The sequence below is a fragment of the Elgaria multicarinata genome, chromosome 7 (assembly GCF_023053635.1).
Source record: "Elgaria multicarinata webbii isolate HBS135686 ecotype San Diego chromosome 7, rElgMul1.1.pri, whole genome shotgun sequence".
In the NCBI taxonomy this organism is placed as follows: Eukaryota; Metazoa; Chordata; class Lepidosauria; order Squamata; family Anguidae; genus Elgaria; species Elgaria multicarinata.
In genome coordinates this window covers 88,289,905-88,309,470 of record NC_086177.1, presented here as the reverse complement: position 1 = coordinate 88,309,470, position 19,566 = coordinate 88,289,905, and the positions used below count along the sequence as shown (strand labels likewise).

At 43.7% G+C, this 19,566-nt stretch overlaps 1 protein-coding gene across 1 annotated transcript in view; it reads left to right on the top strand.

Annotated features, from left to right (window-relative positions):
• NCALD (neurocalcin delta) overlaps nucleotides 1-12,364 on the top strand; it is a 67,976-nt gene extending 55,612 nt beyond the window's left edge. The window contains exons 2-4 of the mRNA XM_063131036.1: nucleotides 1,164-1,560; nucleotides 7,327-7,432; nucleotides 10,810-12,364. Coding sequence (XP_062987106.1) covers nucleotides 1,183-1,560; nucleotides 7,327-7,432; nucleotides 10,810-10,907 — 582 coding nt within the window. The 5' untranslated portion in view covers nucleotides 1,164-1,182 and the 3' untranslated portion in view covers nucleotides 10,908-12,364. The remainder of the gene's footprint in view (nucleotides 1-1,163; nucleotides 1,561-7,326; nucleotides 7,433-10,809) is intronic.
• Nucleotides 12,365-19,566: the final 7,202 nt, after the last annotated feature.

Sequence of the window (19,566 nt, the reverse complement as noted above, 5' to 3'; positions counted from 1 at the left end):
CTCTAAGTCTTTTGGACTACAACTCCCAGCATCCCTGGCAATTGACCTGGGGCTAGGGCTGATGGGAGTTGAAGTCCAAAACATCTGAAGGGCACCAGGTTGAGGAAGGCTATACTGGATTCACCTAGAGATGCTTTCTTTTCCCACTAGCTGCAGCAGCATTGGTACCAAGGGAATGGTTGAGAGAGCTACCTCCTTTGGAGGCTGCTGCTGCTGACACCTTGTTCTCTTGGCTCTGTTGCTGAGTAACAAAGGGCCCTGCAGCCCATCTCCTCCAGTCTCAGGCAAGTTGCTGTGCAGGGCTTCATTCCCTCAAAAGGAGGAGATGGCAGCAATGAAACAACTGGCCAAATGCTTGCAGCCCAGAAGCTGTTCATTTGCTGCTCTGCTGCAGATACACGTACGTGACACACGCCTGTCTCGCCCCAACCTACCTGTAAATGAGCTGGAGTCAGGGGTGAAAAGTAAGGTAGCCAAGTTTGCAGAAACCACACTCTAAAAAGAGAAGAACATCAGAAGAGCCGTGCTGGATCAGAACAAAGCTCATTTAGTCCAGGATGATAGGTTTAGGTCAGAGAGATTGAAGGGCAAGAGAGGCAGGATTTTGCATACTAATTAACAATAACCAGCAAGATCTTGGTGGCAGTTCTTCTTTTATTGGAAAGTTTTTTTTAAAAAAAAACTATTTTACTGAAGTCTTCCTTTTCGCTGTATTATGAAGTAACATGCAAAATATCATATTTTATCATCGGTCTTAATTAAAGTGTGATCCTCATGCCTATAACTAAGGCTAGCTTCCAAAGGGGCTTTACATGGTGTTTCATGTATTCCCCAGGCCATCTCTTGCTTCCACATACTGCAGCCTTTCATGCCCCTCCCAAAATACTGAAGGTCACGGACCCCCCTGCCCCCATTCAATCTGATGCAAGGGGCTTCAGCCAGAAGCGAAAATCAGCTACTCCTCATTTGCATGTGCAGTCTTCTTTGGGATCTTGGTTTCAGTTACACTCCATGGACCACATTGAACTCATCCAATGACAATATTTAATTATCACCCACAAAACCATCTTTTTGTAAGCCTCTTCTGAGGCCCACGATGTTCATCATCAGCCTCTAGTTTTGTAAACAAGAAATTAACTTGTTTTTCTCCACCTTTCTTTTAGATAAGATCCTGACACCAACATGGGAAAACAGAACAGCAAGTTACGCCCTGAAGTGATGCAAGATTTGCTAGAAAGCACAGACTTTACAGAACATGAGATCCAGGAATGGTACAAAGGCTTCCTGAGAGACTGTCCAAGTGGACATTTGTCCATGGAGGAGTTTAAGAAAATCTATGGGAATTTTTTTCCTTATGGGGACGCTTCTAAATTTGCCGAACACGTGTTCCGTACGTTTGACGCGAATGGCGACGGGACAATAGACTTCAGAGAATTTATCATTGCCTTGAGTGTAACGTCCAGAGGGAAACTGGAGCAAAAGCTGAAGTGGGCATTCAGCATGTATGACTTGGATGGAAACGGATACATCAGCAAGGCAGAGATGCTGGAAATAGTCCAGGTATGTACCACTTGCAAGACGTCTATTTGTTGTTTTTACTTCCTTTCCTTTTTTTTTTTTAAATGCTCTTGATGGTTTCACAAACAAGGAACAAGAAATAAATCCTCCATTGTTCTTGGCTTTCCCTTTGGTATAAGAATATAATACATTCAAATCTGAGTAATGTTTCATTGCTGGTTAAAATGGAACCCTCTAAAGGTGCAACCCTATGCACGTTTAGGCAGAAAATAGTCCTACAACTAAAAGCATTCCCCAGCCAGCTGTGTTAACTAGATCTTTTCTAACTGCTTCCTTATTCTGGTTTAGCACATCAAGCTGATAAATTGTGAGGCTCTGCCAACTGGGATTCCTGTCTTTATGGCTAAAGATGTGGCTTTGTGAACTGTATGGCTTGGGACCAGGCCACTTGAAAGACCACCACCTCCTGTATGAGCCTGCCTGGGTTTTAGGACCACTGGGGAAGGCCCTTCTTTCGGTGCCACTGGAGGTGCATTTGGTGGGAATGCAAGAGAGGGCCTTCTTGGTGATTGCTCTGAGTCTTTGGAACTCTCTACTGAGGGAGACTAGGTTGGCTCCATTTTTAATGTCCTTGCACCAGCAGGCAAAGATGTTCTTTTTCAAGTATTATTCAAGTAATAAATAATAATAAATAATAAAGGGAGCTCAACCCTGGTCCTTAGCATTAGAACCGAAATGAGAACCCTTCCTTCTGTGGGTGGACTAGTCTGTATTTCACACAGTCCACGATTCCCTCTTGATGACTGTTGGGTATGTTTGTGTGAAGTGAAGTCAGTGAAGAACCAGTGTGATGCAGTGGTTAGAGGGGCCATAGCTCAGTGTGATAGAGCACATGCTTGACATACAGAAGGTCCCAGGTTTCAACCCCAACTTCTCCAGGTAGGACAAGGAAAGAATTCTGCCTGTAGCTCTGGAGAGCTGCTGCCAGTTAGTGTTGACAATACTGGGGTAGATAGACCAACGGTCTGACTCAGTATACGGCAGCTTCCTGTATTCCTAGAGTCTTGAATGGGGACATGAAAGAACAGGGTAAACATCATTTAGGCGTGAAATTCAGGTGACTTTGGGACAGTTATCCATTTGTCAGCCTAAGATACCTCACAGCGTGAGGATAAAATATGGTGGGGAACAGCCATATATATTGTCCTGAGTTCCTTGGTGGGATAAACATGTAATAGATAATAATGTCCCATGACATCACATTTTTACAACATGGGGGCTCATCTCTGCATTTAAAACAGCATGTATTTTTCTAACAAATATAAGGTAGCAGGAGTGAATTGTAGGGGTTTTTTCTTGTTGGGTGGCCAGTCTATGTTGTAGTTCATTGATGTTTCTATCAGGGGCAGAAAACAAAACTGCATAAGTTCTGCTTAACATCATCTTGAAAATGAGAACAAGCTTAACTTCAGCAGTACAGGTTTATCATATGCCTTCAGGCCATTATATTCCATGTATGTGTTTTGTAGCTGGTTAAGAGGCCAAGGCTCCTGCAGCTTTTACTGTTGTGAAGAGGGACTTTCACCAGGGGCTGCATGCATACAAATGACACCTGCTGAAATTCCCTTTTCTCTACAAGTGATAAAGATACAGGAGCCCTGTCCTCCTTTCCATATGGTCACCCTTATACTATTTGATGGTGGATTTTGCTGGTGTTTCTGCAAATCCCTCCTCAAAACCCAACATTTCCATGAAGCCTTTGGCTAATTCCCCTGCCCTGCTGCAATTTTGCCTGTGACTAACCCTTTTTATGTCTGACAAAAGCAATCATGTATTCCTTCCCTGTTTAGCCCTGTCACCACTTCCTCTGCTGTCAAAGTTTAGATTGTAAATTCTTGAGGGTAGGTGCCTGTCCTTTTCTACTCTGCTAAGCATCATGCACATTGATTGCGTCATCATCAGAAGAGGATCCAGATTAGCCAGATGTGGACTTTCCCCATCCCTTTATTTTCATGGCACCCATTCCAGCCCCCTGAAAATACTACACAGATATCAAAAGGTCCCTGCTGATTGGAGTGTGTGTGGGATCTACAGAAGGCAGAACCTGGATCCATCCCCATCATCATCATCATCATCTATATAACAGTACATTATATTATATGTATTATATTGTGTTTGGTGTTGTTCCCCACCTCGATCCAGAGGGAGAGGCGGGTAATAAATACAATTATTATTATTATTATTATTATTATTAGGCTTATTACTCGACTGATTTTGCTCATTTTTAAAAAATAATAATAATACCTGAAGGTTGAGCAGTGTAGACATACAGAAAATTTTGAAAGTTCGAAAAAGTTCAAAGCCTGAAACTTTAATAGCCAAACAGAATGTTTCCGCGCCCTGGCCAGGGAGGAAAACACAAAGACGGTGACAGAGGGAGGGACTTGGACTTTGAGCGTCGAACTCGCTCTCGGAGCGGCCATATTGGCAATAGGGCTGGTGGTGGAGGTGGCAGCAAACTCTCTGAGGTGGCGGAAGAGGAGGAAAAGAAGTGGGCTCCTAGGAAAAGCCAGGTTTTAAAATGTAGAGGAAGAGGGAAGGAGACGGGCATGAGGTCTGAGGGGAAGAAATGAATGCCGTTCAGCAGCGATGGGTGTGAGGAAGCGAGGGCCAAAAGTCCCTGGTTGCATTGAAGGAAAGTAGCCTCCATACAACTTCTGGACTGATATAGCGGGAGTCAAGGAGCAGTGTGCTTCCCCCTCAGACTGCCAGCGCCCATGGCAACATAGGCTTTACTCCAGTACTACTAATAATACCAGAGTAGTTTTGTGGGGGAGGCAGTATTCAGCCTAGGGCGCATCTGTTCCACGTGACTTGCCCAGGTCAAATGAACCAAAGATATGTATTGAATTTATCCTGTGCCTTTGTTCTATCGCTGTCCAGGGCAGTGTACATAGGGTGACCATATGAAAAGGAGGACAGGGCTCCTGTATCTTCAATAGTTGTATTGAAAAGGGAATTTCTGCAGCTTCCATCGAGACACCCAATGTTTCTTTTTAGCTCCATGAGTAGCCGGTTGTAACAAGCTTTCCGAAAACCCCGTTTTTAATGAAGGGCTGCTGTTCTGTTCAGCTGTCATGGCTAGTAAGCCTCTGCAGCTTGTTCTCATTTTCAAGATGGAGTTCCAAGCGTAAATGTTGAATTTCATTGCTTTTGACAGTCTGTGTCATGGCCACAGCATCGCGCAGTGAAAATATACTGGGTGTGAATTTCCCAAGGTAATGGCAAGATGGAGAGGAACAGCAGAGGGGAGTGTTGGTTCCTTCCCAGCTAGTTTCAGGCCAGATCTACACCAAGCAGACTATAGCACTATGAAAGTGATATGAAACAGTACATAAGAGGCAGGAGCCACACTACTGCTTTATAGCGGTATTGAAGTGCACTGACAACTGTTGGGGCCCATTGACACATACCACTTTCATAGTGCTATATCCAGCTTGGTGTGGCTCCTTCCTCTTATATACTGCTTTTATACCGCTTTCATAGTGCTATAGCCTGCTTGGTGTAGATCTGTCGTGTGCTGGGGGGATTAGCATAATTACCCTCAACAGTGCAGCTTCTTATGTCATGCAATCCTGGCTAGTGTGGCTTGTTGCTATGGGTAACAAGCTACCTAGAACCCATAGGCTGTTTGGGGTTGAGGGTAGCTTATCAACCACCCCAACAGCCCACCCTCACCAGGTTCACACATAACGAGAAGCTATGGCACACCCCTGCCATGCCCAGACATTCAAAATCATGTCTGACCCCCTCAAGAAGAAGCCCTGTGTGGAAATTCACCCACAGTGAATTCACCCACAGAATCCTAATCTACCTCACGGTTATTCTGAGGATAAAATGGAGAGGAGGAAGACCATGTAAGCCGGCTTGGGTTCCTTGCAAGAGGAAAAAAGCAGGGCTACAAATGTAATAATAAATTAAATTTAAAAAAAATAAAAAAATAAAGTTATGTTCTGTTTAAGGGTTAAAAGAACTCCTATGTGTGCTGGATCTGAAAATGGAAGCCAAGGAGCTTGGAAGTCCAGGGATGCAGGATTCTCTGTATGCTGCAGGGGGTGGGAGGATTAAGATTGTGATCCTAGGCACTCTGACTTGGGAACAAGCCTCATTGAAGTTGTGATGTTTTACTGCTTTTGACTATGTGTAAAGTATAAGAATTTATTACGGTTTGCAGAGTTTTAAGTAAGTGCTCACTGTATGGTTGTTGCAGATTGGTAAGTATGAATCAATGAGTGCTGGATGGAAGGAGAGTGCTGATTGGATGTTTGTGTAGAGCATCTGGATTGGCTGTGAGAAGGGGAGGAGTTGGGGGACTGCGGAGAATATATAGGCTGCTTCTGAGGAGAGAAGGTATGGAAAGGAATGCTTTGGGATAGAGAGAGGAGGGGTCTGCGTGTTTGCTGTTTTGGTGGATTAGAGTGTGGGAATGAGAAAAGTGTAGTTTAGAAAGGGGTAGAGTAGGTAGGAGTACTTGAAGTTATATATTGTGAAACATTAAAGTGAAGTAACCTATGAAACCATACACTTGTCACTGAGAGAAACCAATAAGCTTTGAACCTGCATCATCATCTTGCTGAATAAATAACGTTCATTTATACCTGGTGTGGACATTGGAGTACCTGGGGAAGGTAATCATTTGGTGGCAGCGGAAGGGAGAAGGTTGAGTCAAGGGTGCTGATCTGTGCTGCTGTGGGGGCCTAAGCAGAAGTAGGCGTGCCACAAGGACAGAGTTGGCATCTCTAGCCCTGACGAGTGCACCTGAGCTGGGTCCTTTGGAGTCATAAGAGAAGGAAAGTGATCCAGAAGTAAACCCAGCGGACGGGGTGGGTGGGTGGCGTCACAGAAGTCAATCAGACTTTTGAGTCAACTTGCATGGGATTGTGCCTGAGTTTGCGGAGGGAGTTGCATTGCAGTTCCCTGTTTGACATTTCTTTTCCTGTGCTTTAACCTGCTATGCATTTTCCAAACAGGGCAATTTAATGGGGGTGAGTGGAGGAGATGGAGTAATGATGGTCGAGGTTTGTACAATGTTTGGGATAATGAACTGAGTGACATTTTTCAAAAAGCCATGTTGCCACTTATTTGGAAGGGCCTGATTGAGCAAAGACTCAGAGGGCCATCTAGAGAAGGGGGAACATGGAATTTCAATAAGATTAGCAAATATTTCTTGGGGTGGGTGTGAACTTTCTGCAGCTAGCCCATATTTTGCCGGTGTCCTGTAACAGGTATAACAACCAAGGAATTTTGAGGGAAGGGAAGGGAATTTTGGCAGGACTAGCAAAAGGCCCATATTGATCCCTAGATCAAATCTCTTTATTATTTGGTGCATTTCTGTCCTACTATTCTCTCAAGCAAGTAATGGAGTAAGTATTGCCGTCTGTGCAGACTCTTTTGGGATTCCAGTGTACCAGTTCATGCGCTTTGTACGTTAGCCATTTCCCAGTACTCAGAAGCATGTACAGCATAATTTGAAACCTCACATGTGACCCTTGCACACATGTGTTTTTCTCTGTATTTATACACATTGAGAAATTTGTTGCAGCTTCTCAGGACATGTACACTGCTAGGACATGTACACTCCCAGGGATGATGGGAGTTGTTGTAGTCCAATACTTCTGGCTGGCACCAGGTTGGGGAAGGCTGCTTTAGCTTAGCTCTTAAAAGTCACCTCGGGTGGTTCTGACAGCCTATGATTCACCCTATAGCAGTCTCCGGAATCATGACCCTTCCTCGTGTTCCATTTCTTAGGCAATCTACAAGATGGTTTCTTCAGTTATGAAGATGCCAGAAGACGAATCGACACCAGAGAAAAGGACAGAGAAAATCTTCCGCCAGATGGACACTAATCGGGATGGTAAATATCTTTGGATGGTTTTCTTTTTAACTAGCTTCTGTTTGTTCTGCCTCTCAAACTTGTGAAAGAGCTGGATGGATTGAATAAACAGAAGGATATCACTATGTAGATAGCAACTGGCCTCCAAGGATCTGTGAAATGCTGAATGTTTACATTATTATGGGAAAAGACATGAAAGAAAGACGTGATAGTACTCTTCAAATACTTGAAAAGTTTTCACAGGGCCAGTATCTCTTCTCAATCATCCTGGAGTGCAGGACACGGAATAATGGGCTCAAGTTACAAGGAGCCAGATTCTGGCTGGACATTAGGGAAAAAATCCTGACTGTTAGAGCAGTATGACAATGGAACCAATGACCTAGGGAGGTTGTGCGCTCTCCCATGCTAGAGGCATTCAAGAGGCAGCTCGACAGCCATCTGTCGGATGCTTTAAGGTGGATTCCTGCATTGAGCAGGGGGTTGGACTCGATGGCCTTATAGGCCCCTTCTACCTCGACAATTCTATGATTCTATTGAATGTTAGCCAGCAAAAAGCCCAATCCATAGATCAGAGCTCTAATTGCACAACAGGAGGCATCCTGGTGATATCGTGCTTCCTGGCCCCTCCAAGCCCTATCCTTTCTCCCAAATCCAGGGCTAGGAAAGAATTCTACATGCTCCCCCACTTCCACGAGTCTCTAGCCCATTGTCACTTACAAGTGAAAAATAACTGGCGGATATTTATATAGGACTAACTCAAGCAAGGATTTACTTTTGAATATCGTTCATAATACAACCCACAGTCAGAAATACGTACAAAATTAAAGGCATGTGCCATTATGAAAGGTGGAGTAAGTAGGTATCATTGCTAAAAGCAACGACAACAATGCCCACTGTAGGAGTTTGTCAAACATTTTGGCTGGCTCAAAATACTATTTTTCTCCTGGATTCTAGATATCGCAGGAGATCAGTTTCCGAAAGCCTCTTGGAATTGCGCAAAATATTTTCCCGAGCTAAACCGCTCCAGTGTGGGAAGATATCCCTGTGACAAAAGATTTTAGTTTGTGGATCTGACCTGCTGCATGTAAAAATGATGGCTACGCAGGGGACTCCCCACCCTATTGAGCACCAAAGAATAAGTGCCCAGTTGAACGTCATCCTTTATTAATGTTGTGGCGACGTTGCACCCCTGTTGCTGATCAGGTAATAGTCAGTAGACTTGGGTGGCTCTGATGTCAGTGGGGTGGTGGATCCGCTCTGGGTTTCAGTCAGAACCAGAGTTCTGGCTGGTTCTGACTGAAACCTGGAGCGGATCCATTGCTCCACTGACATTGGAGCCACCAGCCTCCACTGGTGATAGAATTGCTCATCTGTTTAGTAATGGGAGAGATGCTTGCTTAGGAGCCTCTGTTAGGTTGTCAGATCACCACCTGGAGGTAGGGGAAGGAACCACATCTTAGTGGTGGAGCTCCTCCTTTGCATGCAGAAGGCTCCAGGTTTAATCCCTGGACATCTCCAGTTTATAAAAGATCAGGACAGAAGTGATGTGAAAGACCTCTAACTGAGACCCTGGGGTTCCAGTGCAAGTCAAAGTAGTTTATGCTGGACTTGATAGACAAATTGATCTGGTTTAAGGCAACTTTTGGTATTCCCCCTATGCCTTTCAATCTGCCATAGAATTGTGGCCTTCCCTTGGCCACTACCACATCCCCAGTCCTTTCCGCTGCTCTTTTACCCGCCTGGTGTAAGTGGGACATCAGGTGTGCTACGTAGCGGGGGCAAAAAAAATGTAGCTGAAAGGACTGGCGGAAACGGGAAGAAAATGGTTTCTTTGCATAATTCAGTCTTCTTGTAATTCAGTCATGAATTTAAAGGTGGGGTGGGAGGCGATATATCCGTGGTGCAGTGTGGCCACTTCGCCCACTGCTGTCCTGAATGGGGACTTGGTTTTTGATGCACAAAATTAAAGAAGGCAGTAGTTGATAAGAATAGCAACCAACAAGTGCCGAGGGCACACAACTACAACGATGTACAATATCCTAAATACTAAACAATATTAACAGCGGGAGTGATCGAAATCTCAATAATGTTTTTTTGTTTTTTAATTTGACATAAAATTCTTTCCACAGAATAACAAAATGTCACAATATTTTTTGAACTAACATAAATTTCTTTCAATAGTCTTTTTTAACATAAATTTCTTTTAATTGGCCTAAAAGTCAATTGAAAAAAAATTATGTTTAAAAAGCCTATTGAAAGAAAATTATGTTTAAAAAGCCTATTGAAAGAAATTTATGTTTAAAAAGCCTATTGAAAGAAATTTATGTTTAAAAAGCCTATTGAAAGAAATTTATGTTTAAAAAGCCTATTGAAAGAAATTTATGTTTAAAAAGCCTATTGAAAGAAATTTATGTTTAAAAAGCCTATTGAAAGAAAATTGTTTAAAAAGCCTATTGAAAGAAATTTATGTTTAAAAAGCCTATTGAAAGAAATTTATGTTTAAAAAGCCTATTGAAAGAAATTTCTGTTAGTTCAAAAAATATTGTGACATTTTGTTATTCTGTGGAAAGAATTTTATGTCAAATTTAAAAACAAAAAAACCTTATTGAGACTTGGTTTTTGAACCAAACACTGTTAGCACAACTTTTGCCTTTCGATATTTTTGTGATAGCTAACATTTATTTGACTGACTGCGTGGCCAGCACAGTCAATCTGATACCTTGAAGATTTCTAGGTTCACCATGATAAATTATCTTTTAATCAATAAGGGAAATTCAAAGCCTCCAAATTCGAAGCCTCCATGTACAATTGGGAAGGTCATTCTGAGAGGGGCAACGTAGATGATATTGTGCATTTGGTTAATAGGAAGCTTTGGCACAAGTGGAGTTGGATCCAGATTTAGCAGAGGGCAACTGTGCTGGCAGGAGTGGCGTGCCCCACCCCTTCTACCCCACAGCAGCCCTTCTAGCCCTCTGAAAATGCTACACAAAGGGTCAGGGGACCCTGCTGAATGAGTTGTTGGAAGGGGGAGTGGAATTTCTCAAAATTGGGTGGAGGCATCTTCTGTGAGCATATTATTATTATTATTATTATTATTATTATTATTATTTATTGCATTTTATACCGCCCAACAGCCAAAGCTCCCTGGGTGGTTCACAAAAACTAAAACTATTCAGAGTATAAAACAAACAGTATAAAAACATGATATAAAATCCCTTTCATCAACAGAAGGCAGACCCTAGGAAAACCCTAGGAAAACAGGTGCTTTTGCAAGGTTTACATATGGCGGCATACATATAGGAATAAAGAGAAGCAAGCAAACCTTAAAATGTTAAGCTTCATGCGTATGCTTTTATGTGTTTTAGAATTCCAAACCAGCATCTCTATTTATTTTCTAGGAAAACTATCTCTGGAAGAGTTTATTCGGGGAGCCAAGAGTGATCCGTCTATCGTCCGACTCCTTCAGTGCGATCCCAGCAGTGCTGGGCAATTCTAAAACAGTTGCTTGGATTATCTCGTGTCTCTGTTTTTGTTTCTTTTCTCTTTTTGCCAAAACAACATTCATGGTGGTGTTGCCTCTGTATGGCCAACTATGCCTTCTTTTGTGGCATCTTTAGCTTTCTTTGTGGCAGATCAGTTAGACGTTGTGCTCAACACTCTCCAAAACTCGTCCCGGACGCGGAGAGGGCGGTCTGCACAACAGTGTCGATTTCCAAGTGGTTGTAAAGATCTGCAGCCTGATCCTAAATATGTTTACCCAGGAGTAAATCCCGCTGAGTTTTAACAGGGCTTACTTCCTAGCATGCTTAGGATTGACGCCTTAAGTTTTGTTTTGTGTTGTCAGTTTCAAGCTTAAAAGAAAAAGAAAAGAAAGGGAAAAAAAGGAGGAGATGTGGGCCCTGTTCCAAAACTCTGTAGGGCTCTGAGGCACACGTGGAGCAATGCGCAAGAAATATCTGCCACATTCATTTCAATACTGGGGGATGCTGAAGAACATTCTCTGACATTGTAGTGAATGAAGAAGCCTCCACTTATGAGGAGCTTCATGTGTGCACCAGAGGCAGGGCACTTAACATTTGTATCACAATCCAATCCAGGGTCAAATAGTTTTCTACGCAACGTTCTGTTTCCACTTTATGCTAGAAGTAGACTGCCATGACTCGCTGGTAGATTCTTACTTATCTCTAATACAAGGATCTCTGGCTAGGGCTTATTGGTAAGCTCACAGCTAGCTGCCTAGCGATAAATGCTACCCTCAACTCCTAGTACAGCAGCCCAAAAGCAAATGAAACACATGTGCACAAATCCTAAGAAATTCTCAGCAGTCTGCAACTGGTAGGTGTGAAATGGGATGTTGTAATAGTTAGAGGATTCACTCAGCCAGTCTGAATGACAAAGGACCATCGGAAAGACTGGCTACAAATTCCACCCGTGAGCAACGACTTTATGGACAGTGGTGTGCATTATGGTAGAAGGCAGGGCCAATAAGTAATGGGATTGGCACGAGCTGCTAACCAGTGCTGATCCACCACTCCATAAAGGAACAACCACCACCATCTTTCAGTGATGCCTTCAGTGCGTTGCTATGCTCTGAATGCTGTTGTAAGGTGAACAAAGGAGAACCAAGTTGTTCAACTGTCTTTATAACAGGTTGTGCAGCTGAATTAGAAAACAGAAACAGGATAGTCATTCAGGGTGAGGGCAGGTGGGAAAGTGAAGCGGAAGCTGTAATCCATGTTATTGATTACCATTTTGGATCAAGAAAGACGATTGTGCATGTTGAAGACCGAGTTCAGGAAACCAAACGTAAGGGGAAATGCATGTTTTATGGGTTGATGGTAAAGAAGTTGCTTCTACAGCTTGAAGCTCACATGCCTCAAAGAGAGCGACAAAGAAATGGCAGGGTTTGGGTGGCTGAAGGACAGAGAAATTGTTTGGGAAGGTGTCTCCCCCCTTCTTGTTTTAGGTGGTAGAGGCTGGTCGCTCCAGTGTCAATGGGGCGGTGAATCCGCTCCAGGATTCATTCAGAACCAGTCAGAACTCTAAAGGAGCTGTCCAAGGTAAGCTCCTTTAGAGTTCTGACTGGATCTGAACGAAACCTGGAGCAGATTTATCGCCCCACTGACATCAGAGCCACCAGCCTCCACTGATTTTAGATAAAAGAAAGTTGAGGATAATCAGGTGGATCTGGGCAGAGGATAATCAGGTGGATCTGGGCAGCGCTGGGCAGAAAGTAGACTGGGATCTGCCATTTGACCTTTGGGTGATTTTCAGTAAGTTGGCAAAGATTTCTGTCTCCCTACGTTTAACCACAGGAGCGACAAAATGGCTCCCCCCTTTCCTTAAATTAGACTGCTGAAATGAAGAAAGTTTCTGGTGACGAGGAGCAGATTTTGGTGTGGAAGGGCTTTGAGCTCCGCTCAGTCCTGGCACTCAGAACAAATTCCCAGGCTAAGAATTCTTGAATTCTGAGCGCATGTCTTTTGCACCAGACTCTGTTTGGTGCATCTGGGGTTTCTAGTGGAAAACAAAGCTGTTTTTGCAATCCTGACATCTCCCCCGCCTCTGATCTACAGTGTGCCAGAAAATGTGTGTTTCCTAAGCATATACCTGCCAGCTTATGTAAAAGCAGGATGTATTTGCAAGGGGTGAATCAGCAGGCTAGAAGACAGTACTTCTGCTTAACCCTTCTTTCACCTGCCAGTCTTCTGTAAATGCCCCCCTGCCAAGGTTATTTCCCCTTGCCACTCTGGTCTAGAAGCCTGGCTAGCAGAAAAACAGTAGGAAAGGGGAGGGGGCCCATTTGCAGGGGAGAATCGGGGGCATTAAGCACAACCTTCAGGCTCACCAATGTTCCCCTCCAAGTATCCTTCCCGCCTGTCAGGAAGCGGGCCTTTGTCTTGTAGCATGTATTTCTGCCCTGAAGAAGAAAAGAAGATGTTGTAGGCTGAGTAAAAGTGGTAGGGGTAGGGTAACCATATGGAAAGGAGGACAGGGCTCCTGTATCCTTAACAGTTGTCTAGAAAAGGGAATTTCAGCAAGTGTCATTTGTATGCATGCAGCACCTGGTGAAGTTCCCTCTTCATCACAACAGTTAAAGCTGCAGGAGCTATACTAGAGTGACCAGATACAAAAGAGGGCAGGGCTCCTGCAGCTTTAACTGTCGTGATGAAGAGGGAATGTCGTCAGGTACTGCATGCATACAAATGACACCTGCTGAAATTCCCTTTTCTAGACCCCAGGAGCCCTGTCTTCCTTTCCATATGGCCACCCTAGGTAGGGGGAGCCACTTTAGCTCAAGCCCTTGAAACTGTGGCACAATGTAAGCAGCTGACATGAAAGGAAGCATTTTGGTCTGAGTGCAATTTGGTTTGACAAGTGCAGAGGGAGAAAAACTCAAGAGGGGGAAAAGCTCATCACAAGGTGACTGACCCCATCCCCTGCCCCCATTGCAAAGTGATCTTGTGAAATGGCTAGTTTTCCATTCAAATGTGTTTCAGGTTCCAGTGATCATGTGTTCACACCATGCAGTTGCACTTTCACATTACCACCTGAATCACGGCTCAAACGTGGGCATGTGATTCCGCCGTGAAATAACCATCCTGAATTTATCATGGAACACCTGGGTCCACAGGGATTTTCAAGGGGGCAGTGGGGAGGGGGAGGGACACACGCAGGAACACTACCATAAAGGACTGTTTTAATTATAAAATTGTAGGAGTCATGCTTCAGTACAGCTTCTAGGTGTCTACTGAAACACAGAAATGGTACCATTTGTGATATATTTATATATACATATATATGTATATTAAAATGTTTTTAAAATATACAAAAAAGTCTATAGGAGAAAGATGTTGAATGTTTTCTCCTCCTCCTTCTCCTTCCCCTCCTCCTCCTTTTCCAATACAAAGTTCAGATACTTACGTGGGCAAGGCTGGAGGCACAGGACTGAGCCCAAATGCATTTCATAAACATGAATTTGAAAGCCCTCTAGAGGCCTGCAAAAAGGAATTTGCTGGTCAGCAGTTTTTATGCAGAGCAAAGGTAGAATGCATTCATAGGTAGAACTAGAACTGCTTGTCAAAAGAAGGGACTGACTGGGAGTTGTCACATGAGCTTGTAGATGCTGGTGAGCCTTAATGCAAAATAATTTGGAGCAGATAGGCTAGTTCTGCTGCTGCTAATTTTACATAAGTGTGGGGTGGGGGTGGTGTTTCCAACCTAGGGTTGGATCCAGAATGAGACATACTTAGAGTAGGCCCATTGAATTCAACCCCTAATGTTTAACTAAAGGAGTATCCACTGGTAGTGATGCTTTGTACAATGTAGGTAACAGAACATCCCAAAAGAGCTGTCTAGATCCAGACTTTACATTAAGGGGAAATTGTGTTGCTTACCCCGGGCATTTGTGCTTCCTGCTTTTTGGCATGATTGTTATGGGCTGCATTACACAGGCAGAAAGGGGTGACCATGTGGTTTGAATTGAATACTTCTCTCCATTCCGTTCCATTGAGACACTGCCATCTAGTGGCAGAAGATCCCACTTTTTTTCAGAATGTTACCACTTTAAAATGGGTAACATGGCAGAATTTCGACGGTATAGTGCAGGAGACGTCCTGGTCGTTGATGATGTCATGTAACCCACCCCCCCAAGATAGAATTGTCTATCTTGCTGGCAACAGGTTGTTCAGCATTCTGCATCCAGTGGCAAGCTGGCCACACGCCTCTAGAAGTCCACAAATGGGGTGTAAATGACGCCCTCCTCTTGTACACAGCATACCAGGCTGAGTATTTTAACTGCATGTGTCGTGTTCACACATAAAGCTGAGCTGAGAGGTCTCTGCTCTTGGATGAAAAGAAATGCCACCCTCTTCTCCTACATTCCCTCAGAGGGTTCCATTACAGTTTGGCCATTTTCTTCCAACTTGGCTCATTCGCTCTCCTCCCTTGGATACTCCTTTTAACATAAAGAGTACACACGCACAAACCTGCTTTATGTATGAAAAGGGTAGACATGGAGTGAAGCGCTGTCATATTAAGTTTGGGCCTAAGGTAGCGGATATCATCACATGTAGTCTGTGCCATATGTTAATTGCATGGTGTCCCCGCTGGCATTGAATTCTAGGAGTTGGATCCAGCTTTATCATTGTGCTCGTGGAATGGATACCACCGGCAGAACGGGACGCCCACATCCTCCCTGCAGTCCCCCCACATGCCCTACAAAGGAGATCTGGAAGGCATGGGGGTCATCTGGAAGGAGGAGTAGAGAATGTGGAAGTCCCATTTCACTAGCATGATCTCTTCTGCGGATGCAATAACGATTGACTCAAACCCGGGTAGTATGCAATAGGAAGAAAAATGCCTCCTCCATCCCACTCAGAACTTTTTGTACCTTTATTGTAGCCTTCCTTTGCAATCATCTATGGCCCCTGAGATACTGAGGACTATAGGATTCACCCCCTAAGCCAATTTCCTTTTGAAACAGCCGCACACAGCCATGGTTGGTCTGATTCTACAGGAGTGGCTCTTTGCATGGCGAAAGGTGCATTGTATGTAATGCAGCTTTCCCCAGCCTGATGCCCTCCAGCTAATTTGGCCCACAGCTCTCAGAATTCCTGACCACTGGCTGGTGCTGATGGAAGTTGACCAAAACAACTGGTGGACACCAGGCTGGAGAAGGCTGTTCTAGACAATATGGCCAAGTAAACAAGTCCGACGTAGAAGGAAAAGTTGAGGGAGCAGAGAAAGAGAGAGTGAACAGCATTATGGTGTCCATAATAGGGGAAAGAAGTGAAATTTCTCAGGTGCTGAAAAATATGTTTCTTTACAGAATCCTTATTAATCCCATTGCCTGATGTCTGTTATGTTTTTTGAAGGCAGCGACATTGGTTGATTCTCAAGGCTTACACCTTGGATAGCTCCTTTCGAGTGCTGGCTGAAACCCAGAATGGATTCACCGCCCCACTGACATCGGGGGGCCCAGACTCCACTGCCCCATCCTATGCCCAAGGATGGACAGATCAATCTGTTTCCAGTCTTGTCACTTTTGCATGGGCTCATTTCGCAGTCCATTCCATCCCATTTCTGCATATATCTATTTTTGGGAAATTCACATTTGAATACGTACTTTTAAACGTATTTTCTCTTACAACTACGCATTTCTAAATAACAAAAAGTCTTGTGCCCCCTTTCAAGTTTAATTGAGGCCACAAAAATTCATGTTGTATTAGATTAGTTAGTCTTTAAGGAACCAGAAGGCTGCGTTATATTCCATGGTGTCATTCTGCTAGCACAAAGCTTCCACTGCATGTGGAAGTCTCATTTCCACCTGTTCAATCCAATACTTCAATTCTCCTTGCATGAGTTGTTTCAGAAGCCTTTCACATGGCCATTGCACAGCTGCTCTGCAAGCCCCTACACTAGCTGTTGCACCGCCTTTCCAGAAGCCTTGTGCTAGTTGTTCCACAAGCTTTGCACGGCTCACCTACAGCTCCATTTGGCTAGGAGTTGCTTGTACGTGTTCTGCTAATGGCTTCACATGTGCTAGAGCAAGGGGAGGGGAACCTCTTTCAGCTTGGGGGCTGAATGCAATTTTGGAGCCCCGCCCGCCATTAAAGTGGCTAAAGGCAAAATGGGGTGGGATCAAAATACCAGCATATTGTAGCTTAAAACTCTTAACTGCCAGTAGGTGGTCAAGAGGGCAGGGCTCCTGCAGCTTTAGCTGTTATGATGAAGAGGGAATTTCACCAGGTGCTGCATGCATACAAATGACAGCTGCTGAAATTCCCTTTTCAATACAACTATTAAAGATACAGGAGTCCTGTCCTCCTTTCCATATGGTCACCCTACCTGTACTAGCGGAACAACAGCACGTCTTGTCCTTTTCCTGGCATTGTGACATTAGATACAACCCATTTGCTGCCACAGAGTAACATGGCTACCTGCAAAATATGCATAGCGCCAAGAACTGCTTTGCAAAATTAGGAGAAATGGGAGCTCTGAAGGATATCTATGTTCCTACATCAGCACGATACTCTGGCCAGCATGGATCAGTTTGTATTGGGCTTTACAAAGAACAAATTCTTGAAGCATCCTTACTTATAATGCCAAGCTTGGGAATCTCCAAAACATGGTGCTGAAACCTAATCATGCCACTAATTTTAAAACTCTGCTGCCAATACAATGGGCAATCTCTGGAGAGTTTTATCCACTTCATGCTCGCAAGGACACTTAAGAATCATTTGAAATTATTTGTTTCAGCTTTAGACAATCACTGCAGACTTCAAGATTAAAAAAAAAAAAGCCTAGCAGAAATCTAGTTAAGGTCATGTAAGGCTTTGCCCACAATTAGTTCTTTCTAAAAATCAGCCAGATGTGTCTGGATCTCTGAAAATGTCGCCTTTTGTTGAAGCAGCTGTGTTCACCCATTTGCTAACGGGCATAGAGACTCTTGGCCCAGGGCCATCACCCAGTTTAGGGACACCGTGTGTAGTTCCTTTTCTGCTTATTTAAAACCAGAAGAATAGAATCAGTTCTGATATTAATATGTGGAAACAGAAGCTGTTTGGATGCAAAATGCAGAAGTCTTAACAACAGCTGCACAGTGCAGCAATAAGTGGAGATTTTGACAAGCAGATCACAGTCTTCTGGCCAGGCTGTATACATGTTTACTCAGAAGTAGGCCTACTAAGCTCAGTGGATTAGATCCAGACTGGCTGTTCTGTGAAGGAAGGAATCCTTTTTCTTTAAAAATAGTGGGGCAGAGAGGAGAAGTTGCCAAGCCAGGCCAGAGTGTTCCCCAAATATTGGTGGTTGTTGAATTGGGTCTTAAAATGTCTTCCACAGAGAGGAAGAACATGAGAATGACACGAGACAAGCATGTCTGAATGCCTCAAGTCTTTAAAACAAATTATCAAAATTTCTAGCCCACGAAATGTTGTGGGTACCAAGATGAAGCAGCCACTTCGGCTGTAAAAACAAGGCCATTCCAGGAAGGTTTCAGGTCAACAAAAATGAGAGAAGGTTACAACAGCTGGGATTGTTTAGCTTGGTAAAAACGAGGGAAAGGGGAGACCTGATAGAGGTGTATAAAATTATGCATGGTGTGGAGAGTGTGAATATTAGAACCCTTGGTCATCACATGAAGCTTATTGGTGGGAGATTCAGGACAGATGAAAGGAAGTACTTCTTCATACAGCACACAGTTAAAACTACGGAATTTGCTACCACAAGATGTGGTGATGGCCTTCAATTTGGATGGCTTTAAAATGGGATTGGATAAATTCCTGGAGGCAAAGGCTGTCAATGGCTACTAGTCCTGATGGTTAAGTGCAGCCTCCAGTATCAGGCAGTAACCCTGTATACACTAGTTGCAGGGGAACATAGGTAGAAAGGTGTTGTTGCACCTGTGTCCTGCTTGCAGGTCCCTTGTCAACAGCTGCCTGGACATTGTGAACAGAGTGATGGACTCGATGGACTTTTGGTCTGATCCAGCAGGGCCCTTATGTTCTTAAAATGTCTTGCACAGAGAGGAACATGAAAATGACACAAGACAAGCATGTCTAAATGCCTCAAGTCTTTAAAATAAATTATTTAAATAAATTTAAATTATTATTTAAATTACTTTAAAATAAATTATCAAAATTACTAGCCCATGAAACATTCCTTGTTTGCTTGACTGCATATCCCTGTTAGCACAGAAAAAAAAAATAATGTAAAGGAAAGAGGGAGGAGGAAGAGGAGAAAGAAACTTCCCATTTGTCTGTGTCACCAGGAGGTAATGTTTACTCGTGATTTACAACTAGTTGCACAACATTTGGAATGCAGCTAATGAGAGAAAAGTTAGTCCAGAATTGAACTTAATGGCCTTGATCCTGACTTCCACTTTCCTGCCTCACCTGCTCCTGAGTGTTGGATGACTAAGGGGATACAGCACACAGATTACAACAGGAAGGAGGAATTGGTCAAAGCCCAGCACAAAATAGTTCTGCTCACATGGTCTGACATGGAAGTGGCTTCTGCCTACACATTTAGCTCCAAACCATTCTGTCTCACTTCAGCTCCTCCCACCTTGTTATCATACAAGAATATGCATGAAGATCCCTCATTCCTGCATTTTACAGTTCATGGCCCTGGGCCAGAAAGTCTTAGATCAG